Source organism: Ambystoma mexicanum, chromosome 6p (genome assembly GCF_040938575.1).
Source record: "Ambystoma mexicanum isolate Mex_15411 chromosome 6p, UKY_AmexF1_1, whole genome shotgun sequence".
Taxonomy (NCBI): domain Eukaryota; kingdom Metazoa; phylum Chordata; class Amphibia; order Caudata; family Ambystomatidae; genus Ambystoma; species Ambystoma mexicanum.
The window spans coordinates 623,630,555-623,647,517 of record NC_090935.1 but is presented as its reverse complement, the minus strand read 5'-3'; the positions used below and the strand labels follow the sequence as shown (position 1 = coordinate 623,647,517).

General features: G+C 41.9%; 1 protein-coding gene across 6 annotated transcripts in view; it reads right to left on the bottom strand.

Moving 5' to 3' along the window:
• Positions 1–16,963, bottom strand: part of FAM169A (family with sequence similarity 169 member A) — a 988,180-nt gene that overhangs the window by 275,309 nt on the left and 695,908 nt on the right. For all 6 annotated transcript variants that reach the window (XM_069627477.1, XM_069627479.1, XM_069627476.1 and 3 more), the window contains exon 10: positions 8,509–8,635. In XM_069627477.1, coding sequence (XP_069483578.1) covers positions 8,509–8,635 — 127 coding nt within the window. The remainder of the gene's footprint in view (positions 1–8,508; positions 8,636–16,963) is intronic.

The window sequence follows — 16,963 nt, the reverse complement described above, 5'->3', positions numbered from 1 at the left end:
TTCTGAATCATTCTGTAGCATAAGCACTTTTGTGAGCTTTGACCCAGTTCTTGTACTTTTGCTTCACAACTCTTTATCTGCAAGTCCAGTTGGATCGTCACTGTGTAACTTTCTTATTTCATGTCGCATCTGTCTTTTTCGCCTCAAGATTTCAAGATCGAATATATGTTTTGATGTGAGTTTATGGTTTTTCAAGCTTTGATTCTTCTCAGTATATTGGGTTAACAGTTTGCCATATTGAACCTCAATTTGTTCTTCACAGTATTTCCTTGCAATTGAATTTACTTCAGCGTCATTGAGATGATGCCTCACTCTGTTTGATTCCACATTAACGTTCCAGTTCCATAAAGTATTGCAGTTCCATAAAGTATTGTTTTGATTTATGGCTATGATGAGTTATCTTCACCATATTATGGTCACTGTGAGATCCATCTATCACCTGCAGCTCGCTTGTGTATACTTTCAGACACAAAGAAATAGTCTAGGGTTGAGCCCTGGCCCATTCTGCTCCATGTACACTTGGCAGGTATGTCGCCTTTGAGGTTTGCATTCAACATCCGGATGTTTCTGAGGTCCATTTCGAGGCACCACCTGTCAACAAGCTGATCAAGTTTACCTTTCGTTGGATTGAGGCAGTTTATGTTCAAGTCTCCACAAATTATGAGTCCTGTGGCACTTGCTTCCTCATAAATGCCATCAATCAATGATGACACCTGGTCAATGAAACGTAAGGATCCTGCTGCTGCATGGTGCCAGTATACATTGATGACGTAGATCAAGCCCTGTTTAGGAAGATGAATCACAGACACTTGTATATAAGAAGATATGTTACCATCATTATTAAAAAGCTCACTCCGGACACGGAGCGTCACGCAATGTTTGCAGAGTGTTTGCGGGATGGTTAGCGACACCTGCATGACTCTGCCTGAGGAGATCTTTAATCTGACTGGCCTGCAAGATGCACATGGAGTCAGGTATGACTTAATGTACTTAATGTAAAAGCTTTTACAATGTACGTTCCGAATGGTGCCGTTTGTGAAACCGTGGTGGTGGCAAGAGCATTGCCGTCACCTTGTCAGAACAGTGACTTAACAACAAACAGTATTTGTGTCATGGATCAAAGGGGGTGCGGGCATCCAAATTTGCGAAGCATCGCCCTCTCACCTGCAGCTCCCCAGTAGTATCGAGCTAAGACCTCGTCTGCGATCGGACTCTGCGGACGCCTTTTGCAGAGGACGCCTATTCACCGACTCTTCCTGCCACCGTGCGGAATGAGGGAGCTTTCTCCGAATCCTCCAATTCCATGTCATAGAAACCCGGCCAAACTTGAACTGTACTTCTTGGCTGCCGTGAGTAAAATAAGGGATGACTGATGGCTCGATGCTAGACTGCAAAAAAAGGCAGCCCCCAAAAGAAGTTATTCTAATTCCGACACCGGAACAATGAAATGGCATTTCAAAGCAAAACCCACTCCTAGTCTCGCTCCTCCTCAGCATTTGAAGGGCTACCCAATTTCTGTGCCTATGAGGCAACAGAATGACAATGGTAGTGCCAGCCCCCATGAAGTAACAGACGAGGACCTTTTGACCAGCACATCAACTCTGTGTGGAGACATCGAATGCTCAAAGGGACTGGAACGCCCTCAGTTGGAGAGAGATTCAGCGTTGAAGACAAATGTTACTGCAAGCATGTTTGGAACATCGAGACAAGCCGGAAAAAATACTGGAACTGAAAGATGGAATTTCACCTCACCATAAGTTAAAATAGGCTTCCCTAGTGCGAGAATCATCAGAGCAATCCCAAACAAAGTGATAGATCCTACCGAAAGAGCCGACAAAGCCGCTTTGGTAATGGAAACTCCCGCACTTTCTGTCCATTTGCCAGCCCAAGGAATAAAGAACTCTGATGGAGCCCTTGGGATAAATCTGGACAATGCAGAAAAAGCCATCCTCCACCCACGTGCAGATGGCTATCGCAAAGGAAGCAAGAGGTTGGGCTTTGAAGAGGCAGAGACACCAGGGCCCCTGCTTAAAGCTCCCTCAGGGGCCAGGTTGTATGGAAGCCTCCGACTCTCAGAAGAAGAGCGAGCTGCGGATCTAGCAATAGCCAAGAGAATGGTGAGAAATTCCTGCTCATTAGAAGGAGCCATCTTACAGGATTCAGAGAAAGTGGCCATGGAAGATTCAAATATCATCCCGTTTAAAAAACAGACTGCATAATAGGGCTCAGCCCACCCGAAAGTTGGTTTTCTCATCGACCCAAGTACCTTCACACAGAAAAGAAATGGACAGATCCAGAAAGGGTGCAGGTTGAAGAGATCGACGACTCGGAAGACAGTGAAATCTTTGGATGGGAGCAAATAAAGAGTCAAAATACCAGGCAGTCATCTACCTACAGGTGTAAAACTGAAGTTTGTAATACGGAAGAAGACTCCATTAAACCATCTTGGATAAGAGAGATGCAGGAGTCTATTACTAACAATAACTTTGGTCCCTTTCCTCAATCTATATGAGAATTTGAGCAATAACTACAAAGACCAGACCACGCTGATAGCCCTGATGAATTCAAAATTGATATATGTAGAATCTGTTATGGAAGCGCTTTGAGAGAAGAAAGGAAGAGAGAAAGAAATAGGAGTCATCCTCAAATCCCTGATAGATCTCTTGCAAGACGTTAAATCAGACAAACGCATATTTCTGGAGGGAGTACAGGAAATTGCCTCATGGTGTAATAACTCTACTCAGAAGAATAAGGCTGCCTCAATACAACCAAAACTGCTTGAAAATGGGGCAGGATTTTAAATCACCAGTACACCGACCTCTTCATCGTTGCAGTAGAATGTAGAATCTTCTACAAAAAGTTGCGGAAATATGATGCACGTGAACAATGATCCAGGAAATTCCCCCCCAATTAGCTGTCCAAGCACATCAAAATTTCTGCAAAAACAATCTATTAGTGGTCCTAGGAACCAGGAAGAAGCAGTCCTCCCATTTCCCTCAGACGACTGCCATCCAACCCAGCTGAGACCAACAATTGAGAAGGCTAAGTGCCAGAACAATCCGTTCTCTATCTTTGAACAAAGGAACACAGAAGAGACAAAAAAGAAAAACAATGGAAGCAAACACATTTGCAAGACGAAAAACATGAAGAAATTGAACATAAGGAAGAATTGTGGCTCCAGAAGCTTCCTTAGAAAGGTTTCTCTCCCACCAGCTTCTAAAGAAATCTGCACAGAACAACTGAGAGGGAAAGCTGTGAACAAGAACAAAGTAAAAGCGGCCCAGGAATAAATCCCTTCAAGAAGTCAAAACAAATCAGAAGATGGGGATAGTGAGATTGACGAAAGCATCTTAGAACTACTCGACCTGTCAGCATATGAAGAGGAAGAACAATTTCAAACCATAGAACCGGCGAGAAAGATGTATGGATTTGCCAAGGAAGAAGCACTAGAACTGTGCTTGTCTCCCCTAGTGATGAAGGATAAAGCTTTGCATTTCATGACCCCGAGTGAAAAGAGGGATAAGTGCAGGATCAAAACTAAATTGCTTGCCAATGGCTCTTCACAGGAGTCCATAAAGCAGTCCCTTCTCACAAAACCAAAGCAGGACCCCATATATAAAGACAAAAACGTCTTAGATCAGGCACAGATTGCTCCCGACCTATATTTACGAGGGAAAGCAAATAATCAAGCAATCAATAAGAAAATGGTTAGTTGGGACCCAAGCGTTGCAATAATATTGGAGAAAATTTTTCGATCAGAGTGTGGACTTATATTGAATAGGTCAATAATAATGAAGCTGCTGCAATACATTCCACGACTGAGTGTGATCCGGTCTGAAGACATAATGATTGTGAGTTTCCCGGATGAGAAAATAGATGATTCTGTGGCATTGGTATTAAATTCTGCTGCCCTGACCACTTTAATGCTCAATGCAAGTGATGATTTCCGATTGTTGGGATTCGACATTAAGAGAAGAGAAGCTCCTCATAACTGTCAACAAAGAGGGCAGGTTCCGCGTTTCGGCCCCACAAAGTGCTCACTTTCTTGATTGGTCACCAACGCCCACCATGGCAAAAAGATCGCCAAGGCCGGAGTGGGATACAACTCAACATCTGTCCGTAAAGCCAAATAGAGGGAACGATAATAAACATGAAATAAAGAAATGGAATCCTTAAACAAGATGGTGATCACTATCAATGGAAGATCTATATCTGATTCAAACACTTTTGAGGTGCCCGCTACAGGAACAAATTCCTCCTCCTTAGAAGATCCGGCCTCGTGGAACTGGGTTGCCGGTGTACCAGCGATGAAAGCCCAAGACTAGGATCCGAAGCTCAACATCTGTACAAGCTTGAAAATAGGGAGCTGGAAACCAGGGGTTTCAGACATCTTTTTAATGAGAAGCGACAACCAATGACAAACTTGGACATAATATGTATCCAGGAATCTTGGTTTAAAGGACCTCATTTGTTAGATGGATACATAGTCTTGCTCAATCCGGTGAAGGGGGGACCTCGTGGAAGACCCTCCTCTGGTCTGCTGACTACGATTAAAAAAAATGGGACAGAAATTACTGTCATTGAAGCCATGAATCCAAACCCCTACATCCAGATCTCATTACTAAAACTGCCAAGACGGATTCCAAAAAGCAAGATTGCCTTCTCCTATTAAACGTATATTGGAACCCAGCAAATGCAGAGGGAGAGACATTCTTGGATCTGGTAACTGACGGGATTGACCAGATGTTCGAGAAACATCGAGATATCCAAACAGTGAATTGTGGAGACCTTAATGCCAACTGTTTGGAAGATCGTAAAGACTAAGACTAAAACTAGTCACAAAGACAGAAAAAGAAAACTGGGGAAAGCTTGGTAGGAAGAAATGGAGCTGAGAGGCATACATCGACTTAATGGCAACATTGAAGGTGATATGCCGGCTGCTCCAATGTGTTCCAATGGCTACAGAAAAGCCAAGTTGGACTACATTTTCGCTTCATGAAATAGGCTGCCCAACATCTTATTGCTAAAGGTTCAAACTGTTCCTTGTAGCGATCATGACCCCATCATTGCTACCATCTCAGAAAGAAAAAAAAAAGGGTCTAAGACCTACTGGGCAGAAATGTTGGAATTAGGAGGTCGCAATCGACTGCGGATCAAACCGAAAGATATCCCAGTGTTAATGAAAGATTTGGACGAGTGGCAATACCAGGAGCCACAATCAGTGGAGTACGACCAGACGTTAATGGTGTTTAAAGAAAGTAAAAAGCAGTATCTGAAGCCCAGATTTAGAGTGAGCCATACATACGACACTGAAGTGGCCAAACAAAAGTAGTTGCTGAGAAAAGATGTTCAGCTTCTGAAAACATCAAAATACCCCAATAAGAAGGAGTTTATACGCAAAAGAAGACAGCGATATAAGAACTGGCACAAGTCCCATAGAATAATACTTCTCCAAAGAGACACAGAAACTATGTTACAAGCCTTGGGAAATTCAAATAGCAGGAACGTATGGCAATTACTAAATGAAAGAAAGGATTCTACAGATCCATGCCTCCTAAATCTAATTGCAGAGGGTGTATGGATAGAACACTTTAAAACGCTCTTTGAAGATGGAAACAGCCAAAAGGCAATTGATGAAAAGTGTCACAGGCCTGGAAATAGGAGGTTAGTAGAGAAGATATCGAGGTGCTCATTAAAAAAGCAAGTCGATCACAAACTCCATGAGAATTATGGTCGAATTTCTGCGAGATCCTATTCAAAAGACTAGTGAAAATGGGCAAGGTGACAAAAACATGGAAAGCAGCGATTGTGGTCCCTATTTTTAAAAAAGGGGACAGGACGTGACCAACAAACTATCGTCCTATTGCGCTTCTCACTTGTGTCGGGAACATTTTTGCTACTCTACTTTTAGAACATTTGAAAGCCTAAATCAAGGAAACCAAATCTTTCCACAATTGACCGTCGGGATTCGTAAAAGAGATGTGGGTTGCAGTCTCAACCTATTCCTACTAAGCCTTCTAAAGAAAAGAGCATTCCATAACAAACAAAAAATCTACATGGCTAGCATTGATCTCCAGCAAGCCTTCGACAGTATAGATCGAAGATTGCTATGGGAAAAACTAGAATCTAAAGGCTGCCCAAATGACCTATTAAAGGCCATAAAAGAGCTCTACTCCAAGACGTATATGCAAGTCAAACTGGACTACTGTGGTAACTTGTCAAAGAAAATCAAAACTGACAAGGGGTTAAAACAGGGATGCCCGTTGGCGGCTATCTTGTTCAGCTTCTTTATAGAAGATATGAAATGGATACCGGATAACAAACTTATTTCCATCAAAATTAAAAGGTACTGAGGTGGGCAGACTTCTGTATGCGGATGACTTGCTCCTCTTGGATCAGACCAATGCTGCAAAATCTGAAATCATGATATTAGGCTATGCAAGAAGAAGGAAGAAACAAAAAGAAAGCTGGCTATTAGATGGAAAACCACTGGAACCAGTTAATCATTGAACCAACGTGCCGAAGCATTGAGGCACGAATACCACCACAGGACAGTCATCCTGAAAACCGACAGCAATTCCCTGTCTTCCCTGTCTTGATGAAAACCACCTAGCTTGCAGCCAACCGAATAGGCTCTATGCCGAAACACAGTCTTGATGACTTATTTTGCACAGTGCACGAAACATAGAACTAGTACTCATTGTTGTGTTGTCAAAACCTGCACAAAATCCCACGCCCCCGTTTGAAACTTTCGGGTGAGAAGTCAAAGGAAACTCTCAACATGTACCATGTGTCACTCTCGCTATTAATTACAGTGTATGTTAAATGTTGGGAATGTGTTGCTACTCACTGATCTGTGGTTCTGATTTAATTGTATGAATTATGACATGTATTGCTTTGGTGTAAATCTTTATTAAACTGTTTCTTTTGGGGTTGTTGCGACTTACGGGCTCACCCTGAATGCTTGTTGTTTAAAGAATCACACCTCCACAATATAAGGAGCAATGTTATCATCATCATATAACTTTATTCGGCTGTCAGGCCATCAAAGTACATCCTATCACATTATTATACATAGTAAACAAAGTGCAACATGTCAAAAAAGAAGAAAGGAGGAAAGGAGCAACAATTGTATAGGAGAAACAGTGGCAAAGCCCACTGGTTGGGTGATCCCTTAATTATAATCATGGCCTAGATCGAAATAACACGGACTCCCTCGACCAACCACATTAGTCCCCACTAGACCTCATCCCCAAAGGAGTAAGGTTTGCGCCAGTTAGGGAAGTGGTGAGTTGAGTAGTTCCAAGTGGGCCAGCAAATCCTGGGTGAGGGTATGGGCTGATTGAGATCCTGCTCTCGGCCATCCGACCAGCCCACCCACTTCTTCCCAGGACACCGTTGGCCATTCTTCAGTTCCAGAATTCCAGTTTTACAGTGTCATTGGGGTTCTTGCCCTCACTTGACACTCTACAACAACCCACCATGGCTTCCCTGGACACGAAAGAACAACCCCCAACGGTGCATAACCAGTGTAGGCATTTGTTTAATAGGGCATCCCTGGTTTCTTTCTTGTTCACCGCCAATTTAGGTACCCCGTGGATATATACTGTGCCACTTCTAGGCCCCCCCTTGATCATGAGACTTGAACATGCTCACTCTGTGCCGTGTGCTCTAATTTTCTCCATACTGTAGGTACTGTACCTGTAGGACATAAATAATGGGCCGCCAGTACAGTTAACACTGACTTGAGTTTGGGGGCCTTTCTGGGTTCCCCAATCGTAACGTCCAATTAACAGTTGGCATATTCTGGATGAGGTCTTACAAAATCAAGGTTGTGACAGGCAATGCTTGCTTCACTGGTTACTAAACTCAGGCTATTTTGTTCGATAAAACCTTCCGAAGGTAGATTGTTGGACACTATAGTGATAAGTGGGGCATTAGGGAACTCCCCCTTGCGTGCCCTTGCCATATAGTTGGGTACCGTATTTGGTGCTGGAAGATTTTATGTTGGCGCCGAACAGACACTAATAGCGCAGCTGTTTAGGAGAACACTGCCATCTGTGCTTCTACACAGAACCTCACTGCAATAATTTCAGCTCAACAGAGGTGGGCATAGTTGGTAGATGGAAGGGAGCGGACCCAGAATACACCCGGGGCTGGGTACAGGGGAGCAAACCAGGCCCTTTCATGCACAATGGACATTGAATAATTAGGCATGCACCGGATGCAGGGTAATTTACTCTGCAACCGAGACACGCAAGGCATATGCATTTCATACATGATGTAAGCCATGCTGTGGAACATCCTTCTTTCATTTTGGACATTTACTCCTAAAATGGAATATTTAGCATCATTCAAATTCATTAACATCTTTTGACAAATGTTCTGGTTATATGCAAAATGTACACATAAATCTGTGTGAACATAACTGGCTTATGGTAGAGTCACTTTATACAGCTGGCATTGCCTCAAACATGCATTAGTGACATTTTGAAAGGCGCATCTCACCTAACCAAAGAGGTCTGGATAACACCATCATCCTCCTCCATCTCAGGTTCCTGTATTCTCCTACCAATCTTTGGACGTTTCAGTTGACTACTTCTTGTGCGGGTGGAAACAGGCGTAATATCGTAGTCTGAAAGTAACACAAAAAGTGAAAGCAAATGTCAGAGTAGTGCGGAAATAATAGTTTTAAAACGAACACACCTTAGAATATGTGCCCGGGAAATGTATAGAAGGCAGAAGAAAAACCTATACAAACAGACTAAAGGATAACTGGCGTTATTGTGTGTTTGTCAGACAGAGACCTAGAACATGCTGAATGTTCCCATAACAAATATTTGCGTCCTTTGTTTTTGGGTACCACTGAACACAAAGGGCCCAATTCACAGAAACGTTTTATAATAGCAAAAACCTAAAGGAAAACACTCTGTGAATCAGGCACTTAGTCTCTGATTAACAAATGCTATCTGCGAACCTATTTGTACACACTGCACACACTACTCGGTTCATGAATAACAAAATCCATCTGTGTGTCGCAGAAGCACTTTAAAAAAAATAAATATATATATATCACATTTTTTAGTATCCTTGCAAATGTACCCATATCAGCTACCTGTGAAGTCTATTTGACCGGGCAAATGACTGAATATAAGGAATATAAGCTGTAGAAACTGTTATTTGCATTATAACATGAGAAGTGACGAGTATTCAGAAAAAGGCAAGCAGGTCCTTTACAACCTTTTGGATGTTTTATTATTCTCTAACCATGTGAGATTGGAATGGCGGGGGCCCGCAAATGGGCCTTGTTTAATCACGCAATATTGCACAGATCATCAGAGAATCCTAAAAATACTCAAGAGGCATTGGTACTTATTGAAACTTGATGAGCACATTAGTCATTTTGTAGGTGACTAGCCACGTATGACCTACAAGAGAGCAGGAACACTGAAGACAATACTTAGTCCATCTTTATTACCGGATACTAAAAGTGATAATCAGACCACTTGGCTACACAAGAAAGAGCGGTTTTAGAAAATGTGGCATGTGCTCCCAATGTAAATATGCATATGAGAAAACTACAGAATTTAAAGATGAGAATGGGAAACTTTGGACAATAAAACAGGGAATCAATTGCAGAACTAAATTTGTCACCTATGGTATCAGTTGTGTATGTAACAAGGTTTATATTGGGAGTACTAAAAGAGAAGAGTAAGAATACGTGAGCATCTGGCCAAAATTGGTAGTCAAGATCCATCTTTCCCCTTAGCTGATCATTGGCAAAATTTCCATCAAATACATACTTAATCTGAGATAAGATTTATCGGTCTCCAACATGTCACCCTTAACAAAAGAGGAGGTGACAGGTTAAAATCATTAAGACAGACTGAAGTACGTGCTATTTGTTTTTTTAATGCAACTGTAACAGGTCTCAATAGAGATAATGAGATGGTGTCATTCCTGTAGTAGTAGCCAATTGAAGCCCTCCTGTCAATTAACATTTACCTGAAATTGTGCAGTAGATTAACCTCCTGGCTGAGTAATCACACACAAGGGTGCATACAATCATGATCTTTCTTTTTTCTTGGGACATGAACCCGTGTACATTTCTTTATTCATGGTCTTATGTTGATTGAACTATTTTAATTTTCATGCAGTATTTTGCAATGAGAGCTGTAGATGTAACACAGCTCGACTGCACTTTATTTGCATACTCGAGTTATGTAGGGTGTAAGCACCTCTTGAGCACTAGATATTTTTACATTTTATTAACTAGACATGGCACGAGGACACTTTTCACATGTAGAGATTTTTCCTCTTGAACTGAATTAAGGGCTGACATTTAATCATTTACAATCAATTCATGCGTTGTTATTGTTGAAGGCTATTTGTAAATTAAATGTCAACATATATGCGGTCGGGCATGGTGTAATGCATCTGGCAGACCGCTATGTATATATTCTTGCACTGTAATGATACAGTGTTCAGACAATATCATTTGGAGTGATGAACGGTTATCTGTAAATTGAATTTGCAATATATATATGCGGTCTGGCATGGTGAACCTACTTTTGGCAGACTGCACCGTATTCGTTTACTGTAATACAATAGTGCTCAGACACTATTGCGGTCAGAAGTTACGAGGGGCTAAACAGCATATTATTTTCATAACAGTGGTCAGGCAGTTGTGGCCACTAAAATTAAGAGCAGCTTTTTTAGATTTATTAGAGGACATCCAAATGCAAAATGCACGTACTTGCTAAGATTTCCATTTCAACACCGGAAGTGTTACGTTTTTTATGTTGGAGTATTAGGCACTAAAGGAGTAATCATATAAGTTAATGAAGTTTATTTGTGATTCGGAATTAACAAGAAGTAACATCGGATTGGCATGGCTTTATCACCATTTAGTAATGGCGGCCATTTTTCCAGTGACTGGGCGATTGGATGTGTTTGTGCACCATGGCAATGCGTGACCACGTTGCCATGGTGACCATACATCTACCCAGTTTTTTAAATGGCGTTGGCTGACAGGAACCCGTGTCCAGCCGGCGCATGCAATTCTAGACAAAAGGGTACGTTTTGCTTGCATTATTAGCAACCCCAGTCTGAATTCTATCTAGCGATAGGATTTGGGTGTACTAGTTCAACACATCTTTGTATTATTACTTTGTTTCCGGAATATGGCGATCCGTATGCGTATTTTGTTTGAAATAACATACGGACTAGACTTGGCCAGTTTGCTCTGTACTTGAATGCTGAGTGATCATTAGTGTTTCGAAGGCTCTTCACACCCTACCATGTTTCAGATGACTATTGTTTATGAACTTCTGTACAATGATATATCCATTTTAAGAATAGCAAGAGGTAACAACTCTGAAATTTCTAGGGATGCTATGTAGCATATTAACATGGTTTTTTAGGTACATTTGTTAATTTAGCAATATGCGAAACATTCTGATTACAGATTTTTGGACTTCGGGATTTGACCCCGCTATTACTTACTTGACAACAGTCGTATGGATTTTTCACGTTATCCACGGGTAAGCAAACCTGTGGGCTGTTATATACACTATGCTGGAATTGGATTTGAGAACCACATATATCAACAATTGAACTAATGGATTTCGGTTTTCTCCTGTGGTTCTTGTAATGCACTATTATTGGACTTGTTTTCTTGTTCCCAACCAATCCTCCCCTTCGCCAACCCTCATTTTTCTGTCTATTATCTTATTGTTTGTATCACCTTCACAATTTGGGGGATGTTGCTACAATGATTGTACAAATGATGATTATTCACATCCATTATTTTATTTTTCTTTCTTCTATGTATTTCATGGATTAATTTGTGTAATTTCTTAATCAATACGTTTTTGTGCACATTAATAGCCCAGATTTGAAAAAGGCTCAGGCGAGCCGAAACACGTGTAATCAATTTAAAAAGGGCACATTTTTTGGTTTGATTGACCATTAAAATCAAGTATACATATACTCAATGGCGCGGAGTCCTGGAGTTTTCCCTTTCTTTACTACATATTTGGCTGACGGTTAGGCATTATTACCGTCCTAATCCAGTGACCTGCGACATTTACAGTACCTGTTGGATTTCTATTACTTTGTGGTCATTATTTACGCACTTCATATGATTTATAAGGGATATTAAGGAGTCGCCTGGTAGAGCAACTTGCTATAAAGCCTTCCTGAAATCGTGATGTTACACACAGGTCTAAAATCACAAGTGTTCGAATAAACTCTTATACTCAAGGTTTCTTTGATAAATACTTATTCATTTATCTGTCTGTTATAAAACATTCATTAGAAGGAGGCAATATAATCACACACAAATATACTTCAATACCATTTCAGAATAATTTTCAGGAGGAGTAAAAGGCAAAGATTATTAGAACATGAAAGGTTACAATTATTCTTGGATAGTGCAAATACTTTTGAGTTCACCAGAAGAGTCAATTCAATTCAATAGGCTAGGCCAAAGTCAATGGGCTGAAGTCTTGGATAGGATAAAGCGGTTCTGGTAAGTAAACTGTAAAGTCTATGCACAAGTTCTTGGAAGTAGTTTGTAAAAAGGAGAATCTTATGTTGGGTCACAAGCTGATTAGGCCTGCGAGCTGCAAAAGTTTCAAGCACTTTCACCGGAAGGAGGTAAGTACTCTCAGTCTTATTTCACAGTACCTTGCAATGAAGAAAAAGAGGCAACTGATGACTTCTGTTTCTGGCAGTTCCTGCAGGTCTCGCTGTTCCTGTGCCTCAGTCGTGGGGATAAGAGGGAGGACGCTGGGGAACTCCTGCACTGCACTGGCACTAGTCAAAAAGCTAGCACTTGGCAAACTTTGGTGGCTGTGAGTAAAGCACACAAACTGGTGTCCCTCTCCTTGGTCCTACGGTTTCCTGCAGCAACTCTGAGGAAATTCCACCAGCTCCGAGATAGGGGTCTAGGTGGCTTACTTGCGAGTTGATTGGTCCCACCAACTCAAAAGGGAGAAGTCTTCCTTGCAGGGGCTTCTCTGTCAATGTGAACTGGCGATTCGGACCTGCAACAGGGCTTCACCGGGCAAACCAACGGTCCAGGAGTTGCAGCAGCCGTCCTCTTCAAGCTCTTCTTCGGTTCCTTTGTTCCAGTGGTCGACTCTGCCTTCCAAGCCAAGTGACTCGCCTTTTATTTAGTTCTCTCCAATTAATTCCAGCCAAGCTGCCACTCACCCAGCAGGATGGCTGTCCTTGCCGGACAGTCAGCTAGCCAATCACCACAGAGTGCATTTGGGTCTTGAAGGTGCCCGAAACTCCCTGTGCTTAGTCTTCTACCTCACTTCCTGCCCACCCCAGACACTCGGGCACCAGAGGCGGTCTTCACTCCTGAAGCCCGCCAAAGGCGAATGAACAAAGAGACCAAACCTGGTTTGGTGCGCAGAGAAAACCTCTAGAAGGACCGTTTCACAAAGAAATGGTGAAAAAAGAAGACTGGGACCTGTTTTAACAAAGGGGGATCAGACATCATCTTGAAAAAACATGGCTACGGCGACTTAACGTTACCGGAGCTACGAATAGTTCACGGTCAGGAAAAATCATGGTAGTTCGTTGTAAAACCACTGCCACCAGCCATTCTGAGAGAAAAGGGTAGTGTAAAAACGAGGCAATGGCAACACGAACTAAGTTTCCTTAGTTTATTTATATGAGCCCGCTGGCACCACTCCTTTCTCCGTCTCTCACCAACCGACACTGCTGTCACGCGAACTCCAGTCCCCGAATCATAACAAAGGAACAGGGGTTCGCGTGACAGCACACGCAGCCTAGCACAGCAAATGATATTGCTGATCTCTACATATCTCCCCCCTTAGAAAGAAAAACATTTCACATAGGAACAATACATTTCTATTTTTAAACAAAATAATGTTCATGCATTTCAGAACAACAAGTAGCAGAAATCGACAAAGTGAACTGTGAAACAAATATGATGCATATAGGAATTTGATTGACTCATATGTAAAAGCTCGCTTGACATAGTCTTACAACCATATCGGTTGAGACCTCAACCTACCAGAATTACTGATTTTGGTTCTCACTCCACACACCTCAATTTTCACTCCCAACCTTTCCACGGTTCTCTGCATTCCCTGCTCTCTTATTCACGCCATGCACTTTCGCAATCCTTCCTTTTGACCACACTTCACCCCCTTCCATCCTCTTTGGCCCCAAGTATCTGCTTTCTACACATTTGTTCACCAACCTGGGGTTCTTCACATACACTCTCTCCCCCACTTTCCATTCACGTTCTTTCACTTTCTCACAAACATTGAAATTTGCCATATTTTTTTCTTGGCTGGCATTTACGAGTTTCATTATTTGTGCTCTATCCACTTGAACTACCTTGGCTACACCCAACCAGCCCGGACACAATTTGGTTCCTTGTTCCCTCCCTTTGAGGGATACAAACGGTGAAACCCGTCACCGAATGTGGCGTGGTTACATAACTCCATGTCATCACATGCAAAACCTCTCTCCAAGGTTGCCCCTTTCTCATTGCCAATTGTAAACCTTCTTTCAACCATTGGTTGACCCTCTCAACCAGACCATTCGCTCTTGGATGGTACAATGCCGTTTTGATGTGTCTTATGCTGTAACTAGCCAGAAATTATTTCATAGCTTCTGACACAAACTGAACACCATTGTCCGAGACTAGTTCAGTTGGCACTCCTTCTCTAAGAAATACTTTCTCCAAAAATGCTATCAACTCTCCTGCAGTGACTTCTTTGACCGCCTCCCACTCAAACCCATTTTGAATGATAATCAACAAGTAAGAACAAAAACCTTAGACCCCCTCCCAAACCTCTAATAGGCCCCATGATATCCACAGCAACTTTTGACCAAGGTTGAATTGGAACAGAGCTAGGAACCAACATAGTCTCACATACTATTTTAGTCTTGTCACTTGTCTGACACAATACACAATCTTTCACCCATCTCTCAGTCATTTTGTCAATCTTCGGCCACCAATAATTTTTCCGAAGTTTCCTTTTCATGGCACTTTCACCTGGGTGGCCTTCATGAGCCAATTCTAACAGACTGAACCTGACTGACTCCGGAGGAACAATCCATCTCCCTCTCCTTAGCTTATTGTCATAAATGTTCAATTCCTCCTTAAACTCCCACCAAACATCACATTTTCTCTCCAATGTTTTCTTTTGAGGCCATCCCTTCACAGTCCACTCCTTAACTAATTTAAGTTCCAAATCAGACTCTTCTCCTTTTGACCACGTCTCCTCACTTATCGCACCAAAAACCTCGGCTAGAACTGATTCCTCTGTTTCACTTTCACCAACATTAACTGGAATGTCCTCAATGGGTAACCCGGACAAACAGTCCGCCACTACATTTTTTTCCCCGGTAGAAAACTCATCTCAAAATTAAACACCTGTAAACCTAATCCCCATTTGCTTATCCTGGGAGAACCTGAAGCCCACCTTCCACTCTCAGATAGTTGCACTAGTGGCTTGTGGTCAGATCTAACAATAAAATGCATGCCCCACAAAAAATACTTAAAGTGCATGATGGCCCAGAACATAGCCAACGTCTCCCTTTCAATAACAGAATATTTACTCTCCGCTCCCTTCAACGCCCTTGATGCAAAAGGCAATTACCCTTTCTTCATTTTCACTGTCATATTGTATTAAGGTGGCTCCTAGTCCTAACACACTAGCATCTACCACCAACACAGTTTTATCTGAAGAATCAAACTTTCCAATTGAGGGAGCTTTACTAATCGCATCCTTAATGCTTTTAAATGCTATACTACACTCAGAGGACCATTCAAACTTGTTACCTTTTTTCAGCAACATTCTTAATGGGTTGGAGACCATCGCAAAATCCTTAACAAATGTATGATAGTATTCCGCAAGACCTAAAAAGGACCTCACTTGATCTTTATTAGAAGGTACAGGCGCACTTTTTACTGCCTCCACCAAACATTTCTTAGGTCTCACTCCACTCTTATCAATTTCATGTCCGAGATATTCCACTCTATCAACTCCTATTTTGCACTTGTCTCTCCTCACGGTCAAACCAACATCAGACAATCTGCTCAACACTCTTGTCAAGACCTCATGTTCAACCACGCTATTTGCACATATAAGTACATCATCCTGAAATTTCACAATGTTCTCTATCCCATCCAATATAGTATCCATCACTCTGAAACACCGAAGCCGTAGAAGCAAGCCCGAAAGGCATTCTGCAATATTTGAAAGTTCCAAAGGGCGTTATGAACGCAGTCAGATGCTGGCAGTTTTCTTTCAACGGAATCTGGTGGTATGCTTGAGAAAGGTCGATCACCGAAAATACTTCAGCTCCTTTAAGTGTTGACAATGTATCCCCAATTATTGGTAGAGGATGCCTGGCGACAAGTATATTCTTATTGAGATCTTTCATGTCCACACAAAGTCTTCATTGTCCATTAGGTTTCATTGCCACCACAATAGACAATAACCACTCCGAACTCTCACTTTGCTCTATGATTCCCTTCTGCAACAAAGTCTCTATTTCTGCCTTCAATTTTTCTCTCGAATCATGAGGTACAGGCATCACTTTATGCACTCTTGGTATAGCTCCAGCCTTCATACAAATTTCATGCTCAAACCCCTTGAGCATCCCAACTCTCTTTGGAACACATCCGGAAACTTATTTTCCCACTTGTCATTAACTTCTGCAATAGTAACCAGCTCTTCAGCATTTGCTTGTATACGAATACCCAATGTATGCTGTTCACTCCACCCTACTAGGGAAGATCCTTCCCTTGTCACATATACATCGGACTCAACTTCTTTGCCTCAAATTTTCCTAAAATCTCAATCTTCACATTGCCATAGGCATATGGCTCTATGGTGTGCTATTTAAGATCGTTGATTGAGCCTCGCAGACAGTTCTCATAAGTCTTTTTGGACATTAAAGTCCA